We start from the raw sequence: 21,571 nt of genomic DNA on the forward strand, positions 1-21,571 counted from the left end.
ATGTATCAGAGGCAAACCTGACCATTTTTTCCCTAAAAGTAATATAACCCATTAGACAGTTTTGAAATCCTAATCGCTGCTCCCATAAATTGCTAAATTATATGAAATATTTATATCCTTGCTATTCAAGAAAATGAATTTTCAACATTCAACTACTGAGGAAGGGCTGTTTATGCAATGTTTCCACTAAGATAAATGAAAGTTTTACTCCTTGCTACTTGTTTAAAACTCCTTGTCATTTTTATACAAGAGCCCATTTTTCATTACCAGGAAAGGTACGCAATTTGAACCATGTTACTTTTTATTCACAGTAAATCAATATATGTCATAAGAGCAGAAAAGAAAGTCACATTACTCCCTATCATTGGCCCTTCCCTTAGAGCAAGTCCCAGAAGACATTGCCAGGTTGGGTTGCTATAGCAACAGAGCTCTGGTACCTCTTTTGCTTGGCTTATTATAGTGAGTTGTTTTCTACACAGAGGTATAACCCTGAAGATTTCTTATAGTAAAGAAGAAATTACAAAGAATCAATAATAATGTGTGTGGCTTTTCCATTGATTTGTGATGACTTAATTCAAAACTAGTATAATGAAGGTGACTGCATAACATTTCAAATCCCTTTGCTGAGTTCCAGTGAAATTATTCATTGCCTTTTCTTTAGGCTTCCTAAGTAGTCAGATTTCTTAAAAAATGAAGAAAAAAATATTCAGACTCTTCAGAGTGTTAGAATGAAAACTGATATGGTTTACCCAATTATAAAAATCTGCTATTAAAATGTCTTAAAATAATATTAATCCACTTAAAATATCAATAATTAGTAAAAAGACAAGAAAACTATATTAGCAATGTAAAAGATTATCTTTTGACTTCCTTGAAAAAGATATAAGATATAATGATGTTTTCTTCCAAATATCAACATGAGTCAGCCATAGGTATGAACATGGGAATCCATAGGTCCCTTCCCTCTTGAACCTCCCTCCCATCAAAAATTCTGTAAAGCAATTATCCTTCAATTAAAAAAAATAAATAAATAAGATATAATGGTGGAAAGTAAGATATCTTATTGTCTTATATAGGCCATATAAACCATTTTGAATAGTGTCTGACATACAGGTAAACACCTAATAATTACTATAATTTTTATTACTACCACAATACAGTCAGGCAAACAAATTAAATCCTTTGCCTTACACTGCATAGTACTACTGATTATGCAATTGTAATACTTTTTGTATCTGAATATTTGTAAAGTAAAAATGATACAGGAATACACTACTATATAGTTGAGCCTTAAACTTATTGGAAAAAGGTGCAAGTCCTTTTTACAGGACTAACCTTGTGAATAAAAATCTGCATCTAATGGACATGTCATAGGCAGGTAGCTTAGAATGGAGTATGTTATGGATTTGGGAGTCAAAACTTAGATTTTGTGCATCATACTATTTACTTAAGACCCTAACCATAATTAGTCTTTGTCTTTTCATGTATAACAAAAGGATAAAAACATTTTCCCAGCTCAGTGGTAGAGAAGTCAGTGAGACAATGTACATAAAGCACCTGTTATAATGCCTGGTGCAAATGATGTTTATTAAATTTTAGCTGCCTTTCTTTTAAAGTTTTCCAGGCATTTCCTTGAATCATAATTTCCAAATGGAATTTACATATAGAACAGTATAACGTCAACATTTCTTAGAAATACTTTGATATGTGTATGTATGTGTACTCAGTCTTGTCCAACTTTTTGCAACTCCATGGGCTGTATAGCCTGCCAGGCTCCTCTGTTCATGGGACATTTCCAGGCAAGAATACTGGAGTGAGCTGCCATTTCCTACTCCAGGGGATCTTCCCAACCCAAGGATCAAACTCATGTCTCCTACTTCTGCACTGGCAGACAGATTCTTTACCACTATGCCACCTGGGAAGCCACACTTTGATATAAATAGATTTTAACTCTGGCAAACTGCAGAAAACTTTCATATAATTTTATGTTACAAATTCTTTTTTAATTGATTTGATTGATAATGTCTTTCCCAAAGTATGTTTTCATGACCTCCTAGCCCAGGATAATGCTCTGGGGAAAACAGGTGGCATAGGGACCATTTCCATGTTCAGATACATTCAGAAAATGTTACATAATACATCTCATTCTCATGATTAATATATCACATTAATATATTCAGCCCCCCAGGAAATCTCAGATAATCCCAGATAAATAAATCAGTATTATTTAGTGTTACTACTACTACTACTAAGTCGCTTCAGTCGTGCCCGACTCTGTGCAACCCCATAGATGCCAGCCCACCAGGCTCTGCCGTCCCTGGGATTCTCCAGGCAAGAACACTGGAGAATTTCCTTCTCCAATGCATGAAAGTGAAAAGTGAAAATGAAGCCGCTCAGTCGTGTCCAACTCTTGCGACCATGGGATTTGCCAGGCAAGAGTACTGGAGTGGGGTGCCATTGCCTTCTCTGTTATTTAGTGCTAAAGAGTATAAATTCAGGAGTTGGACCTTTGAATCCTACTTTCATCACTTCAGTTCAGTTGCTCAGTCGTGTCCAACTCTTTGTGACCCCATGGACTGCAGCACACCAGGCCTCCCTGTCCATCACCAACTCCCAGAGTTTACTCAAACTCATGTCCTTTGAGTTGGTGAAGCCATCCAACCATCTCATCCTCTGTCGTCCCCTTCTCCTCCTGCCTTCAATCTTTCCCAGCATCAGGGCCTTTTCAAATGAGTCAGTTCTTCACATCAGGTGGTCAAAGCTCTGGTGTTTCAGCTTCAGCATCAGTCCTTCTAAGGAATATTCAGGACTGATTTCCTTCAGAGAGATCCAACCAGTCCATCCTAAAGTCCAAGGGACTCTCAAGAGTCTTCTCCAACACCACAGTTCAAAAGAATCAATTTTTTGGCACTCAGCTTTGTTTGTAGTCCAACTCTCACATCCATATATGACTACTGGATAACCATAGCTTTGACTAGATGAAACTTTGTTCGTAAAGTAATGTCTCTGCTTTTTAATATACTGTCTAGGTTGGTCATAGATTTTCTTCCAAGGAGCAAGTGTCTTTTAATTTCATGGCTACAGTCACTATCTGCAGTGACTTTGTAGCCCAAGAAAATAAAGTCTCTCACTGTTTCCCCATCTATTTCCCATGAAGTGATGAGACCGGATGCCATGATTGGTTTTCTGAATGTTGAGTTTTAAGCCAATTTTTCACTCTCCTCTTTCACTTTCATCAAGAAGTTTTTAGTTCTTCTTCACTTTTTGCCCATAAGAGTGGTGTCATCTGCATATCTGAGGTTATTGATATTTCTCCCGGCAGTCTTGATTCCAGCTTGTCCTTCACCCAGCCCAGCGTTTCTCATGATGTACGCTGCATATAAGTTAGATAAGCAGGGTGACAATATACAGCCTTGACGTACTCCTTTCCCAATTTGGAACCTGTCTGTTGTTCCATGGCCAGTTCTAACTGTTGCTTCTTGACCTGCATACAGATTTCTCAGAAGAGAGGTCAGGTGGTCTGGTATTTCCATCTCTTTAAGAATTGTCCACAGTTTGTTGTGATCCACACAAAGGATTTGGCATAGTGAATAAAGCAGAAGTAGATGTTTTTCTGGACCTCTCTTGCTTTTTCAAAGATCCAACATATGTTGGCAATTTGATCTCTGGTTCCTCTACCTTTTCTAAATCCAGCTTGAATATCTGAAAGTTCACAGTTCACATACTGTTGAAGCCTGGCTTGGAGAATTTTGAGCATTACTTTGCTAGCATGTGAGATGAGTGCAATTGTGTGGTAGTTTGAATATTCTTTGGCATTACCTATCTTTGGAACTGGAATGAAAGCTGACCTTTTCTAGTCCTCTGGCCACTGCTGAGTTTTCCAAATGTGCTGGCATATTGAGTGCAGCTCTTTCACAGCATCATCTTTCAGCTTTGAAATAGCCAACTGGAATTCCATCACCTCCACTAGCTTTGTTCACAGTGATGCTTCCTAAGGCCCACTTGACTTCGCTTTCCAGGATTTCTGGTTCTAGGTGAGTGATCACACCACCGTGTTTATCTGGGTCATGAAGATTTTTTCGTATAGTTCTGTATATTCTTGCCACCTCTTCTTAATATCTTCTGCTTCTGTTAGGTTCATACCATTTCTGTCCTTTATTGTGCCCATATTTGCATGAAAAGTTCCCTTGGTATCTCTAATTTTCTTGAAGAGATCTCTAGTCTTTCCCATTCTGTTGTTTTCCTCTATTTCTTTGCACTGATCACTGAGGAAGGCTTTCTTATCTCTCCTTGCTATTCTTTGGAATTCTGCATTCAAATGAGTTATCTTTCCTTTCTTCCTTTGCCTTTTGCTTCTCTTCTTTTCACAACTATTTTTAAGGCCTCGTCAGACAACCATTTTGCCTTTTCCATTTCTTTTTCTTGGGGATGGTCTTGATCACTGCCTCCTGTACGATGTCACAAACCTCTGTCCATAGTTCTTTAGGCACCCCATCTATCAGATCTAATCCCTTGAATCTATTTGTCACTCCCACTGTATAATTGTAAGGGATTTTATTTAGGTCATACATGAATAATCTTTTGGTTTTCCCTACTTTCATCACTTATGGGGTGGCAAAGAGTCAGACACGACTGAGTGATAGAACTGAACTGAGCTTCATCACTTATTTGCTTCTAATCTGGGAAGTTACTCAACCTCTGTGCTTCTCAGCTGTACAATGAGAATGGCAACATTGCACTGAGAAGTTAAAGTGAGATATATCACAGGTGCTAAGACAGAGGCTAATAGAGTCAATTATCAGTAATAAGAGTTATTAAAGAAATCTGTTTAAACCCATGGTCATACCCTTCTTCTTTATGAATAATATTTTTTAACATCTTGTAGAACTATAAATCCTTGAAACACATTTTGAACAACGCTATTTAGGGTAGTGGTAAATTGTAATTAAGCAAAAAAATTATTCATTGTATTAGTGCCCAAAGCACAAAAAAAAGTCAGCTGTTTCACCACATGTGAGCCCACTGGCTTGCCCTCATGCTCCACTATCAGAACACGAGAACTACTGTGTTAAGTGTAAAGATCTTACCCCCCATGGAAGTTCTATTCACTGGAGTCATTTACATCCAATTCATGCATTAGCACAGGTCAGTTTATTGTATTAGATTATTTGCATGTCACTAAAAACTGAGCCTTGAAGGAAAGGGATATCAAATGATAAAAACTTTAATGACTATAAAGTTTTTAGTCATTAAAACTTCAGCAGGGAGAAAACTGAGCATATGGCTCACTGATGGGGTCTGAAAAGAGAAGGGCATTTATATTAATATGTTTATACATTTCCTAGGGCTAACTGCAAACAATTTGTGTAAGTTTTCACAATGGAAAAATAAAATAGTAAAGAACAATAAGGAAAGATGAGAGCTTCATCCAAGGAAAAACATGCTACAAGTTCACAACAAAATGCAAAGCCCTCCCTGGTCTAAACAACTCCATGGTGCCAATAAACCTCTCTACTCTTGTTCAGAAGATAAAAAGCTTAGATAAAAGATCAGAAAAATGAGCACTGAGCTAATTAATCTGATACATTTTAGAAGTCCATTTATTTATTCTCACATTTGCAACTGTATCAGGTTGCTGACTTCTCTTCTTTTAAAGAATCCTTATTTTTAATATCATCAGAAATAAATGTAGAACAGAAAAAAATCATTCACTCATAACTTAATGCCTTCTGAAAATTAAAAAAATATTTTCAATTATTCCTACTCCCTTTAAGTCTTAATCATATGGATTATGTGGATTTATACACAGATATTTTTATATGTAAATACAATTTCAAAATCTGTTTTCCCACTTAACATTGTATCTTCAGTTTTTTCTCATGATACAGAGAAGTCTTTAAAATAATCATTCCTAGTACCTCAATGGTTATATACTTCCATGATCAGATATGCAAGTGATTTCTAATTATACTGTTAAAAACCAGATCTTTTCATTCATACAGTTAGTTCTCTCTTTTAGATTAGTGGTTTCAAACTTTTGATGCATCAGAATCATCTAGAAGGCTTGTTAAAGCACAGGTGTCTGGGCCCCACCCTCAGAGCTTCTGATTCAATAGGTCCAGAGACAGGCTCAAGAATTTGCATTTCTAACCATTTCCCAGATGATACTGTTGCATATCTGAGGACCAGTTTTTAAAATTATTGTTAGATTGTTTACATGGAATAGTATCGTTAAAATATTTACATGGAGTTGCATTGAGGTTGACAAATCAAATAGTATAGACATTTTCATGGCATCTAAGACATATTTCTGAAAACCTTCCTACAAGCTTATACAGCTTTATATTGCCAAGTGATTTTTCAGTACTTGAGGCCTGGGTAGTTACCAACTAAGTGAATGAACAAAGAACAAAGGAAAATTCTTACCTCTCTCCTCCACAAGATCATGACATTAGGCTGAAAGCCATCTGTTTACATTTCAAAGATACACAGCATGGCTAAATAGAAATACCTAAATCTCTGTTATTACAGAAGTCAACAAGGAGGTTTCATCATCACTCCAAAGACAGTGAAAAATAATTGATATATTTAAACCTTGGAAGAAAGCAAATTTGTATCTGTACCACAGACAGAAATCGACTGCATTTAACTTTGTTGGTCTATTCGGTTCAGTTCAGTCACTCAGTCATGTCCGACTCTTTGCGACCCCGTGAATCGCAGCACGCCAGGCCTCCCTGTCCATCACCAACTCCTGGAGTTCACCCAAACTCATGTCCATTGAGTCGGTGATACCATCCAGCCATCTCATCCTCTGTTGTCCTCTTCTCCTCCTACCCCCAATTCCTCCTAGCATCAGGGTGATTAGGTAGTTCAAAAACAGTGCTGCTCATTGGAAGGTACAATGCCAAATCTGGGGCTTTGAGAAATTGTTTTTGATAAACTAGAAACAAGAATTCCCACTGTAGCAGGGGATTATTAGCATATTTGCCTAAAAGTGACAGTTAAAAACCTTGGAGATATCCCCTTGTACTAAAGAATCCTTTATATTGGGTAGAGATTTCTCCTTCACCTTTAGAGACTTGTGCATATAAATCAACATATCTACATAAGCATATAGATGCATTTACATAAGTAAACATTAGTTAGCCATGTATGCAAAGTATCCAATCATACATTGGTTTCTACAAACCCACATAAAGCATACGCTTAGCAAAGATATCATCTGCAGAAACGTCTTCTGGGTTCTTTCTCAGTAAACCATACACGTTCCTAATTTTTCATTCTTATTGGTTGTTATCGTACTGACTCAAAAGCATAATGAGAAAATGTGTTCACAACAACAAAAATACATAATAATCATAATCCATACATAAGTCATTGGGTGTTGTCAACAAACTTTGGAATTTGGTTAGACGTGAAATTGTTAACTCTAGCTTATGCTGAAAACAGTAAACCAGCAGTAAATGTGTTAGATACAGAATTATTAAAAGAAGTGTGCAATTATGACTTTCTAAGGAATAGTGCTTTCTATGTCAGTGTTTTTTAGGGATTGTTTCTCTCTTGGTCTTAGGGAAAGCAACAAACATTTTGAGAGATTAAATTCTCTTGATGATTAACAAAGCAGATCACAGCCTGAAATGTTACTTTATTAAGTCAATAATTACAATCAAAAATTGTCAGATTTTTAATTAGGATGACTGAAAAATGGCCAGAGGCCACCAAATCTTTCATTGACACAGGCCCCCTATTTCTTTATTCTAACCCAGAAAACTACTAAAATAATGGCAGTCATCATTTAATCACTCTATTGTAATGAGTTTTGACTTTCCTCACCCTGGTTCATAACCCAAACTTTTTCAAAAGTCATATTCAAATATTTTGAAAGTCATCAGGACCTATGGGTTGATCATTTCCCAGACTTAAGATATGGAAAACCAGGGCAGAATAGTGTTTCTTATTACCCATTGAAGCAGATTTAGTTCCTTTGAAACTAAATGCCTAGACCAAAAAGGAATTTGTTTTCTCTTCTCTTCCTCATTCAATTTGATTCTATGATCTGTTTGGTGTATATGTAAAAAGATAAAGTTGTATTTATTTAGGCCTCAGCAGTAATTATGTATGATAATAAAAATTTCTGTATCTCATGTTCAAACCCAATTGTAAGCACCACCTGGGAAGTTCCTGCTTAGTTACTGGTCATATTTTCCCTGTAACCCCCAACTCCAGTTCTGTGCATGCTCAGGAGAACAAGCTGTCAAGTGAAAAGTGAAAATTTACCCTAATAAAAAGGATCTTCTCTCCGACGCGGTATCTTCCTTGAGAGAGCCTCTCCACGCAGAACTTGCTTGGGCATTTGCAAGGAGGATCTTCAGAAATCCGCTTCACCTGAAATGGAAGAGCTGGCGAGTTCATTCTGCTTAATCAGATTCCATTTAGATTAATTTGTTTCACAGGTTCAAAGGCCCCTAAACCATTAATGCGTTTGAATGTGTTCTCTATCAGCCTATGGACATGATGTGAGCACAGAAATATCATATTAAACCTGAACTATGTAAAGGTCAGGCCCTGAAGGTACTTTGTGCAGGCCAGTAACTGCACGAAGGCCTAAGCGGGCTGATGGCAATGATAATACCGGAGGATAATCGGGAGCAAATCAACTGGCAGTGTAGGGATGATGCGCTGGGGTCTCATGTTTAGTGAATTAAGAAGACTGTGTACATTGTGTTGCCAAGAAAGTCTACTGATGGCTGGAACAGCATCTATATTAACATAGTGCATATGCTTCCCTATCATAATTTTAATATTAATTTTACCCATTTTCAAAATACATGAGAGTTTAAATTTTATTATTATTTTAAAATGAGACTACTGCTTCACCCTATTTTGAACTCTTTTTGTCATCTTTAATTCATCCAGACTAATCTGGCAATTCACTCCTCAGTAATTCCCATCTTCCAAGACCTATTCTCATAGCAGTATCTCACAGTTTATATGTATTTTATAGAATCCATGTCTGACTATCAAATTTTCTCTGTTTTATCTCCATGTGCATGCATGCTAAGTCACTTCAGTCATGTCTGATTCTTTGTGACCCTATAGATTGCAGGGCTTCTCTGTCCATGGGGTTCTCCCTACTCTTTAAAAAATACAAATACTAAATGATAAATGCAAAATGCTTATAAATAGTCGTGACTACTAAAGACGATATATAGTCCATGATCTTAGGAATGAGGTTTATTTATGTTTTCTTTTGTTGGGAACCTCCCACGTTGTGTCTCATACCTGTCCTCTCTTAAAGTCACCAACCAACCAGACAATAGAGGCTTCCCTGATAGCTCAGTTGGTAAAGAATCTGCCTGCAATGCAGGAGACCCCAGTTTGATTCCTGGGTCAGGAAGATCTGCTGGAAAAGGGATAGGCTACCCACTCCAGTATTCTTGGGCTTCCCTGGCGGCTCAGCTGGTAAAGAATCCACCTGCAATGAGGGAGACCTGGGTTTGATCCATGGGTTGGGAAGATCACCTGGAGAAGGGAAAGGCTACCCACTCCAGTATTCTGGCCTGGAGAATTCCAAGGACTGTATCGCCCATGGGGTCGCAAAGAGTCGGACACAACTGAGTGACTTTCACTTTCGCAACCAGACAATGCAAAATAATACCTTGTGTATTGAGTCAAAGTTTCCATAGACGGCAGATCTAAATCATGCTCAACCTACATTTGAGAAGCTGCATAGAATAAATTTAGATTCTGAGGAATTGGCTTGGATACCCCTCATCCAAATCCTTACTTCCACAAAGACATGATTCCTAGAATTTTGTCATCAAAGAAATTCAATCATTTCTTCAAATAGTTTGATGTCTGACTTCAATCAGCACTCCACTAAGCAAAAACTGTGGGAAGGTAACACAGGAACTCACTTGCATGCTGGAATAAAGAACTTACACCACTTGCTTTCCCTATAACAAGTGAGGCTCCAGAAAGTATGAAAGCATAAGACATTAAAGGGGAAAGCTAGAAAAAGTGGGGGGATCCTGAAGCAAAATTTATCTTAAGAGCTATACAATTATGGGGTCTTTGCTGGTGGTGCAGTGGCTAAAAACTCTGCACTCCCAAGGTAAGGAATGAGGGTTCGATCCCTGGTCAGAGAGCTAAGATCCCACATGCCTCAAGGGCCCAAAGAACCAAAGCACAAAACAGAAGCAACTTTAAAAATGGTCCACATAAAAAAAAAATCTTAAAAAAAGAGAACTATACAATTATGTCTCATGGATGCCTAGAAAGGAGAACCAACACTACTGCTGGGAAAAAGAGAACCAATTTCAGGATATATATTTTCATCAGCTCCTTCTAGAATTCCTAATTCTGTCAACATATAAACCTACAATTCTTGTTACTTGTTTGTGTTACAGCACATTGCATCTCAGTGGCTGGTTCACCTTCATGTCTCTTTGCCAGATTGTGAGTTACTTGAGGACTGAGATAGTACTTCATTCTAGTTTTTAATCCTTGAAATAAAACACAATGCCTTAATGGCATATAATATGTGTTCAATAAATACACATTGAATAAATAAGCACAGGGACTTAGACAGGACACAAGAGCGAATTAGTGTGACAGATCAACTGGATTCAAAGAATTTTAGAGATGGCCTTCATTGAAAAAGTGACATACCTAATTATGTTAGTGATTAGGCCCATGTCTTTGAGTTCTGAGTTTTTCCTACCACACGATACTTGGGCTATTGATACATCTACCCACTTCCCCAGTATTAATAGTATTCTATCCCTAGGAATTTTTTTTAAGAGATATTCTTGAACAAGATGGTGATAATAGAACAAGAAGTACGACATTCCCTTCTATGATGCAGAACCATAGTCTGGGGTGGAGGTGAGGTTACAGGACCAATGAATGTGTACTGTTGTAGACATTTTAAGTATTCCAATATGTGTATCTCTTTTTATATGTGTTTATAAACATGTTTTAAAACTATAAATAAATATGTAAATACATTGGGTTTATTGAAAACAATTGCTAGAAGTAGTACAGCTTTTCTTAGCACCACAATAGTTCCATGATAAAAGAAGGAAAGGAGGGGGAGGAGAAGGGATGGAGGAAAAGAGAAGGACTTTGGCCACTTCCCCCCAAAAATATCCAACAACCAGCATCATAAAAGCACATGGCCCAAACCTTAAGAAACTCATGTTTGGCATAGCTTTTCTGCAGCTTAGTAATTGAGCAGACATTAAATTGCTATTCAAGTGGTTCCTCTGCTAAGAAATGACAGTCACAAGTGTGTATGGAAAGTATTTCCATCTTGAAGTGTTTTTAGACAAAATACAGAAACTGTTGGTATCAAATGAAATAAAATACAAGAAACATTTTCTCAAGTGGTCTGTCCTTCTCTAATGTCTTCCTAAGCTTTGAAAATACACTTGCTTTTTTTTTTAATCAAGGGCTTTTGTGTAGTTGTGTGAGAGCTGGAGGCAGAAATGGAAGAGACAAGGCCAGACTGTGGGTAATGGAAATACATTGTTCAGTAAACAGTGACTGATGACACCTGTGCTTCTTACATTACCTTGGGGTAAGTCAGTCTGGCAGGTGTTCTGTTTTTGGCCAGGAACCCAGCCAGTATTCTGCTGAAATGGGATTTCAAGAGGAGCCTGATTACTCAGAATTATACTATCTCTCATCCCCAGACTGAGGAAGTCGATGGAGAAGAGGAAGAAAGTAAGACTGGTTTCTTAGAACTGTATTCAACTCATTGTGTGGGAACAGGCTCAACACAAGGGAACTAAATCTGACCCCATCATTTTATCACAGCTGAGTCACTTTATCAGGACATCTGGGGAATAAATTAATCTGAATGACTCCACTGTGTTCTGTTCCTCTTAGGATGTCTTGCTTGATTAAAGAAGGTGGGATGTATTACCCACATTAAGGGTCACCTATTTTTTCCCCCAATTTTCCACAAATCTCCTAAGTCAAACAAGGAAATGTGAAGATGCATTGAAAGTTTCTAAACTGGCAGTTATTGTTGGAACTATTCACTGGAATATGACGTTTTAACACGGGTCTGTGTCTCTTTTTTTTTCCCCTCCTTCTTTCTTTACTCTTTTCTCCACTTTTTTCTTTTTCTTCTTCACTATTCTTCTTTATTCTTTTTTCCCTCTTTTTTGATGTAAATAATATCTCTAGAGTATAAATATTCAATATTATTAAATAAAGACAGGAACTTTGCAAGCAATATTTTTATACCCCCATTCTAAAGCACATGTTGGAGTATGTGAATTGCAACTCCCCAATGGCTATCTATGCCTCATATGCAGGGAAGCAGTTGCCATATGAACTATTTCCTTTTCATATTTGACATATGAAGCTCTGATTTAAACCATTAGTGAGGCCCAAATGGTTTTTCTCTCTGTTCTACTGTCCCTGAAATAAAACACTTTGGTGAAAAACTCTCACTTAAACAGAATGCAAATATTTCAGTGCAGTTTCCCCAGTGTAGTATGAAGGAGACTATAAGAGGCTTCTGTGGCCAAAGAAGCATGGAAAATTCCAGGTTAAACAAGATCTTATTATAGAACTCATTAGTGCCTTTCATACGCCAGAATGCATTGCCAAACTCTAGGTAGGGACTACAGTAAGCTGTATTTCTTAAACTAACCTACCCATGGAATTATTCATGCCATGGGCCATCTGGTGGTGTGAGTGTTTGATTAAACATTCTTTGAGAAATGCTGGTTTGAGGACTGCACACACAGCATTCTAGCTGGCAACAATACATAAGAATCCACTTAGCACATTTCCTACATTCGATGAAAACCCCCTAACTATACAGACGGTTATGTTCCCAAACCCTGAAAAACTGTAAAGGGAGTTTAAAGCTTCTCGAAAGCCCCTTCCTTGTTTCCAGTTGCAAGAACAGAGCCTGGCATAGCGAGAGCAACCACAGAATGAGTCTTGCCATTTTGAAGACAGTCCCTAACTCACGTATGTGCTCTGAACTGGATTATTGGTAAAACTTTTCCAAAATCCCTTTCGTAGTTGTTTCACCACCTTCTTCCCCTGTCCTTCTCCCCTTCTCAAGGATGAGGGGTGGCCACACGGGACATAAGCTGGTGAAGAAAGGGAACCATTCTAGCTACTTTGCCCAGGCTCAGGTAAACAGCCCAAGGGGCAACATCTCCTCCTCCTTCTGCTAAGTTACAGCAGAGCTGAGAAATGCACATTTTCTCCAGAGCACAGGGCCATTCCAGACAAACAGAAAAAGGGAGAATCTTTTTCAAGCTTTGATTACTCACATTAACAATGTATCCTATTAGCATGGCACTAGATATAGCTGAATAAAATACGGTCCTCGTCTTTGAGAACAAAGACAGTACCTAGAGAAGAACAGGTATTTATGCCCAACATGATAAACACTTCACTAAATGTATAAGAACACTTGAGGAACCAAGGACACATTCGTCAATTTTACCGGGAATGAGAGATGCCAAGAAAACTTTCTATAGAAGACCATGCAGCCTGAATTTTAGAAGATGAAAGGGTGTCTAAAAGTAGAAACCAAAAGTGAGCAGGGTGAGGACAGCAAATGAGGAAAAACACAGGGCATAAAATAAGCCTTGGGCATTTGGGCTTAGAGGACAGGTTTACAATAGATACATTACTATGCAAGAATGAACCCAGAGCGTAAAAAAGGCTGGGAAAGACAAAATCGGCCACAACATGAAGGCCTTATGTGACACATATATGAGTGCGGACTTTACCCTGGACATTATAGAGCTCCCATAAAAATTTAATCAATTCTGAATTCCCTTTAGGTTGATCTTTCTGGTAGCAATAATACTTGTGGAGAATTACGAGACCAGAGTGGTCAACAGGGTCAGATACACCGGAAAGTGGTCTCATAATTTGAGGACTAAAATATTCATTTGATTCACTAATTCATTCATAAGGAGGTTAAGGGTGATGCTGGCCAGACCTCTGACTATAATGCATTAAAGAAAGTGAATGAAGGTAACAGCTTAGAGGAAAAGGACTAAGATCAGAGTAGCCCCAGAAAAACACTTTTATAAGAGAAAGACTAAAAGGAAGATCTTACTCTAAATGAAGTCTAATCAAATCTTCCCACCCTCTCCCTCTCCCACAGAGTCCATGTAAAATATCATGTATGAAACGAGATGCCAGTCCAGGTTCAATGCACGATACTGGATGCTTGGGGCTAGTGCACTGGGACGACCCAGAGGGATGGTATGGGGAGGGAGGAGGGAGGAGGGTTCAGGATGGGGAGCACATGTATACCTGTGATGGATTCATTTTGATATTTGGCAAAACTAATACAATTATGTAAAGTTTAAAAATAAAATAAAATTTAAAAAAAAATGAAGTCTAATCAAAAAAGTATAATTGAGAAAAAAGAAAAGTTGTTCTTACCAATATATAATGTGCCATTACATACTATTAATACCAAGTTACTCAACTACCTTACAAAATAAAAATGGAATAGTAGGATGCAAGGCATGTGACTGATCTTTAAAAACATTCCTGTGATTTTAACATCCTTTTAGGTGCATTATCAGAGAAGGCAATGGCACCCCACTCCAGTACTCTTGCCTGGAAAATCCCATGGACAGAGGACCCTGGTGGGCCGCAGTCCATGGGGTTGCTAAGAGTTGGACATGACTGAGCGACTTCATTTTCACTTTTCACTTTCATGCATTGGAGAAGGAAATGGCAACCCACTCCAGTGTTCTTGCCTGGAGAATCCCAGGGACGGGGGAGCCTGGTGGGCTGCCGTCTATGGGGTCGCACAGAGTCAGACACGACTGAATTATATTGAAGTGCCCTGCCTATCCTTTCATTTCTGAGTGGACTGAACATAGGAATACTAAATTAAACTGGTATCGGATAAGATAACTTGATGGGCTAAGTGTATAATGTGCTGCCCTTAGCAGAAATGGGAATTCTCAATCTGTCAGACAAATTGTTATATTTCTGTTCATCTAAATATGCAATATAGGTTATAGTGTCACACAAAAGAGAATAAAAGGTGGGGGAATCTTTCTATATCCAACAGCACCAATCAGTCATTTCCCCAGATCTTTTCAGTTCAGGCCCGAGGGAAAGAAACTCTCAGCTAAGAGCCAGCTGTCCTTTTCAGTTCTGCCTACTCCTCATAAAGGGCATCATGGTTGGTGCTAGCTTCTAAGAACTCTCCCCGTGTATGTGAGACATACTGTACATATTGTACCAAAGGATTTTATCTGTGTATGTGAGACATACTTCACTCTAACATCCCCAAGGTTTCCATTTTTCACAAAACCCAGAGGCAGTTCTGACATTCACACTCCAAACATATGTGCTGAGAAGTAAATGCATACATGTAATCAGACACACCACTAAAGACCAAGAACGACTTAAGAGACAACAGAAGTAGCCAGGGAATTTTACTTCATCCTGTTTACTGTTACACCCAGAATCTGTTTTCTGTATGAGGAGGTAATGAAAATATTTCCTAATCTGCCAACAATGGTGACTCAAGGACTCTGTTAAGTAGAGGGAGGGTGACCTCAGAGAGTTAGACAAAATAGGGTTGCAATCTAAGCTTCTCTCTTCCTCTCAGCAGGTAATTCAAGTCTCAGATTCCTCAATAAAAAACCTGCCTAACAAGATCACCTGAAGAACAGTGGCAGACCACCTCCCACCCTGGTGCAGAGTCAGTAAATGACAGTTGTCTTCTCCATTGCATTTTGCCTTTCCTTCTTTAACAGTCCTTAAGATCCCATGCCTTCAGACTTCTTATCAATGAATAAGGGAGCAGGAACCAATAGTATCAAGGCTTAAGTGTTTTCAAAGACAATTTTCAGGAGCTGGACTTACTATCCTAAAATTTAAGGTACTACTCAGCAGAATTAAGTGATGCTGTACTTTAAATAAGATAAGTGGCTCAGTTTTGAGTCTTGAAACAAATTGCAGGATATAAATTTTCTCATAGGACTCTAAAAGAAATTGCAGTAACTTTGGAATAGGTAGAGGTGAGACAGAGAGGAGACTGAATAGAATGAGTTCTGAAGTTCAAAAAGGAGCAAGTACTGGTAAGAAACCTGATGAATTTTACTTACTGCATCATCCAATAAGTTTCCTGTACTCTTTTTTCCAGAAGACTTTGAAGAAGGAGAAGGTGAAGGAGAAGGGGCAGAGAGTGTTTCTTCTTGTTCTATCTCTTTTTCCAATTTTATCAAACCAGGAGGCTCCACACCATACCTTTTTAAAAGACACCAGACAAGTAAACATGCATAACTTATAATAATGATGCACTTGACATACATTCAATTATGAACACCACAAGACCAAACTGCTAACTTTTCAAAATAACATTAATTTTTTTTCTGGCATTCTGGTAGGTACTTAAATTGTCACCCTTTTAAGCAGGAAGAAAATTTTTATATATATACATACATACATACATACACATACATAAATATACATACATATATATACACACACATATATGTTTACATGTTTACAGGTATATGTGCTCAGTGTCCTCAGTTGCTTAGTTGTGTCTCTTTTGTGATCCCGTGGACTGTAGCCTGCCTGGCTCCTCTGTCCATGGAGTTTTCCAGGCAAGAATACCGGAGTGGGTAGCCATTTCCTCCTCTAGGGTATCTTCCCAATCCAGGGCTCAAACCCATATCTCTTACAGTTGCTGCACTGCAGGCAGATTCCTCAGCACCGCACCATCTTGGAAACACTCCTGGTTCATAGACTGTGCCTTTTCGCTGTCACCTCGTGTGGCAGAAAGGGTTAGGGGTCTCTGTGGGGTCTCTTTTATAAGAGCACTAATCCCACTCATGAGAACTCTGTCCTCATCCCCAAAGCCCTGCTTCCTCATATCATCATAGCAGGCATTAGGTTTCAATGAACTATTTGGGGGGACACAAACATTAAGCCCAGTGTAAAGTCCTAACTTCTAGTACCTCTGAATATGACTGTATTTGGAAATAGAATCTTTACAAGGAGGTAATTAACATAAAATGTGGTCATTAGGGTGGGGCCTATTCCAATATGTCTGGTATCCTTATAAGAAGAGGAAATTTGGACACAGACAAATACAGAGAGATGTCCATGTGAAGATATAGGGACATGACCATCTACCAGCCAAAAGAGGCACCTCAGAAGAAACCAACCCTGCTGATACCTTGACCTCAGAACTATAAGAAAAGAAATTTCTATTTAAGCCACACAATCTGTGGTACTTTGTTAAGGCACCCTAGGAAATGACTGTAGTCAAGAATTTGCCAAAGTTTTGTTAGTCACTGGCATACTGCTATAATTTTTAGAGGAAACCTATACTCTAGAAAACCAAAAGTGTTAAATTTTAAGTCAAAATATCTGTTGAGTAGATTTTTAATTCTCAATACATCATTTTATAATGAAATGTCATTAACATTTTAACATAATTTTATTGCAACACTGAATAATTCTCTGGAATTTATCTTCTATACTTTTTCTTTTCTAAATGAGGTTAAAATCTGTTAATAGTAAAAGGAGATTTATACTTTATAATATAGTATACAGCATATAAATAAAATCTTAAAAGTATTTAATAGTTAATTATATCTCAAAATTTAGTACTTAATGAATCAGTTTCTATATAGTGCTTTCAATCACTTTCTATTAATTGCTTCCAAAACTTGGAAAGGTGTAAAAGAGGTTGAGGATATCCAAGTAGAGGCTTATAGCAGCTAATACATACTCTTCAGGTGACAGCCTATACATCAGTGAGTGTGTGTCATAGATGATGAATCTGCAGAAAAGAAGGGCTCCTACAGCAGCCAAGGGGCTTCCCAGGTGGCACAATGATAAAGAATCTGCCTGCCAATGCAGGAGATGCAGCAGACATGGGTTTCAATCCCTGGGTTAGGAAGGTCCCCTGGAGAAGGAAATGGCAAACCACTCCAGTATTCTTGCCTGGAAAACCCCATAGACAGAGGAGCCTGGCGGGCTACAGTCCCTGGGGTTGCAAAGAGCTGGACGCAACTGAGCACACACACAGAAGCCACGACCAGCTCCACTGTTTCACCATAACAAAACACCTTCAAGATTCCTGACAAGAACAAAATCCACAAACCAGAAAATAGGCCTGCTCCAAATTTGCTGCAGTCTCTCTTAGACTGCAGAGTATACACAGTTGAATCAGGAACTACTGCATGGGTCAGTATACAATCTTGCAGGACAATATGTACATCACGGAAAGTAACAATGAAGGCCACAGTCAGAGCTTCCAACAATATAAATACAAAGAGCAGGTATGGGTTAAGGGGTTGCTTATGTCTGTTTAAAGTCATGGCTAAAATCAGACCAAAAGATCCAAGAGAAAACACCAAAATTAAGGCCAGACTTTCATGTACAAAGGTCCATTTGGTATTAAAAAAATGCAGATGTCATTGTAATTAAGTTAGTTACAGCTATATATGAAAATATATATGAACAGACTCATAAGAACCTACAAAAATAAATTAAAAGACTCCATGTAGTACATTGATGAGTCAATAACATGAATTACCATGTTAATTTTGTCTTCAAATTTCAGATTTATTAGCTTTAATGATATTAGTGCTGTAACTGAACTCCTATTTTGAATACAAATTTTTTAATGATGGAAATAAAGTCAGAGTCAAGTGGAAAACAGCAAACTTTCCAAATAAATGTTCTTAAATGAATTTATAGAGAAGAAATTCACTGTTAATTGTATACCTTTATGGACTCAGAATAATGTAGAATGGGTTACATAGCATCATCGATTATCCTCTTAGGAACAACATAATGAAAGCATTTATACTGTTAGCGAGAAAGAAAATGAATACAGAGAAAAAAAATAATTTAAAATGACAATATGGTAAAATTATATGCCGTAAATTATAAATGTCACAGCAGTTTAAAGACAGAGATATAGTTGTTAATAGCATTCACCTCTCTCCTAATCATATTTTCCTTAGAGTAAATGTGAAATTGATTTGATTTCCTCAATACATATCAATTGTATATTATAATGCCTAGGTGGGGGAGACAAAAGATAATTCTAGAGGATCTTTGAGTTCATGTAGTTATATCCTTTCAGTTTTATAGAATAAATAAAACAGACCCAGAGAAAATACAGAACTAGCTAGGAAAAGGACAAAGACACGATACAGGTTTTTTGACTTCAGGTTTTCTCCGATATTTTAATCAGGTGATCACATTTTAAAAAGAAGAGGAAAAAGTAACTTGGCAATTAAAAAAAAATAGGCTATGGATTGCCTACAAAGTAAATAATCTACAGAGAGAGAATAAATATGTTGGCAATATGTCCCGTACCTTAGCGTGACTGAATAGTACATTAAAAAAACACTGTTAAATGTAAAAGTTTAGATTATCACTCTCCCGTTCTAATGGTTTGTTCATTTAACTGACATTACATACGCGTCAAGTGCTCTTTGAGAGCTGGAAAACATACCAGAATTTGGTACAAAACAGTTTAAACTGGCACAACTCAAATAATAATTGCTGTTTTGATAACTGCTTCTAGTGAACAGAGTAATTTTTAGTTACATAAATCATTAGTGAAAAGACTTTAGGCGCTATCACATTTCAAACCTTTTAAACAGATTAGCCAGTTAATAGGACGTTTGTAGAAACATGCAATTGACTGCAGATTCTGTAACAGTAGAGACCACTGTCTGATTCACAGCCGCCTCAGCAGGTCGTACGAATCCTGGCTCACAATAGGTACTTGATAGCTACTGTCTGAATGGGGAAAAAACTCTGGATCCTCCTATAGCAATGTGTTCAGGTTCCAGAGATGAATCAGAGTTCATTGTTTTGGATCTTTAAATGTGTATCACTTTAATAAAACATATCAACATTAAATTTAAATAGGTACCTTACCCCTAAAAAGTGTTCTTCTAGAAGACTTTAAACCTTATTCAAAACTAAAATACATTTTTAACTTTCTAGAGCTCACTAATTACATTTTACTCAACCCAGTGTCTCATACAGTTGACAAGTACCAACAATATTCACTTAGAGATCTGGGTATCATTCTTCCCTGAGGCAGACTTGAGATAACTGTGCCATTAACCTACTCTTTACATTTAGCAAATCACCTTAAGATGTAGCAGAAGAGGGGGAGAGAGGGGGGAGGCAGGAAGGAGGGAGGAAGAGGAAAGTTAAAAGAATAACTGCAAACTGAATGTCTTCCATGTGTCTGGACCACTGGGGCATCTTGATATACATCATTTCTGAGTCTCTGTTTTATTTCACTAAAAAGTGAAAATTCTAATTCCTGTGTTTCAATACAGTTAGAAGGAATAAAAACAGTATCCATTACATACCCAGTACAGTGTCTGACACAGGGCACCACCTCTGAAATGGCTATTGATAACTGATGTATCAAAGCTTGCAAACCAGGAAACTGCAACATTGAGGTCCTTTTGCTGAAGTTTTAAGTTTTTTTTAATATATTATGCCATCCAATGATATAATGAAAGTCTCATAATTAAGATGTAGTTTTGTTTTTTATGAGAAATGGGATATTCCTGCTGTATCAGTAAACATGGATGTCACAATCATCAGCAATTCTAGTTCTTTAATATGAGCTCCTGAGCCCTAAGGGCACTCAGGAAGGAAAGGATTACCTGTGCGCCAACAGCCATTAGACTGAAACCCCAAGGAAGTTCAGGACGTGAAAAACAGGATACTGGCCCCATATAGCTGCGATGCATGTGAAAGGCATGATTTCAGTGAGCCCAGACTTTTGCATCGTCCCATAAAAAAGAAAAACACTAAATTCCTTAACCTGAGATATCTGGCTTCCTTTAATTAAAAACAATCGTTTTATGTTCAGACTGTGGGTGTGTGCTAAGTCACTTCAGTCATGTCAGATTCTTTGCGACCCTATGGGCAGTTAACTCATCAGACTCCTCTCTCTATGGGATTCTCAAGACAAGAATCCTGGAGTAGGCTGCCATGCCCTCCTCCTGAACCAGGGACTGAACCCGTGTCTCCTACATCTCCTGCACTGGCAGACGGGATCTTTACCATGGGCCACCGGTAAGCCCATGATGTTCAGACTACTTGCCCTTTGGGGTAAAACTTATATATAACCTGGCTCCTCCCCATGCCTCCTTGGAGCACTTCTCTCAGAGTCACTTGAGATGTTGTCTCCCAGCCATGAAATCCTAAAATTACCATTGCATAAAACATAACTTTCAGCTTTTAGATTGTGAATATTTTTTAAATTTACAATATTGTTATGTTACTATTGTTTGTATCCTTTACCAAAAACTCACATCAGTTCAGTTCAGTCACTCAGTCGTGTCCGACTCTTTATGACCCCATGGACTGCAGCACGCCAGGCCTCCCTGTCCATCACCAACTCCCAGAGTCCACCCAAACCCATGTCCATTGAGTCAGTGATGCCATCCAACCATCTTATCCCCTGTCGTCCCCTTCTCCTCCTGCCCTCAATCTTTCCCAGCATCAGGGTCTTTTCAAATGAGTCAGCTCTTAGCATCAGGTGGCCAAA

At 38.0% G+C, this 21,571-nt stretch overlaps 1 protein-coding gene across 6 annotated transcripts in view; it reads right to left on the reverse strand.

Annotated features, from left to right (window-relative positions):
* Positions 1 to 21,571, reverse strand: part of GAS2 (growth arrest specific 2) — a 180,297-nt gene that overhangs the window by 60,388 nt on the left and 98,338 nt on the right. For all 6 annotated transcript variants that reach the window (XM_061406189.1, XM_061406190.1, XM_061406195.1 and 3 more), the window contains 2 exons: positions 16,125 to 16,266; positions 8,278 to 8,385 (listed from right to left, as the gene is read on the reverse strand). In XM_061406189.1, the coding sequence (XP_061262173.1) occupies positions 8,278 to 8,385; positions 16,125 to 16,266 (250 nt within the window). The remainder of the gene's footprint in view (positions 1 to 8,277; positions 8,386 to 16,124; positions 16,267 to 21,571) is intronic.

Source organism: Bos javanicus, chromosome 29, assembly GCF_032452875.1.
Source record: "Bos javanicus breed banteng chromosome 29, ARS-OSU_banteng_1.0, whole genome shotgun sequence".
NCBI classification, from domain to species: domain Eukaryota; kingdom Metazoa; phylum Chordata; class Mammalia; order Artiodactyla; family Bovidae; genus Bos; species Bos javanicus.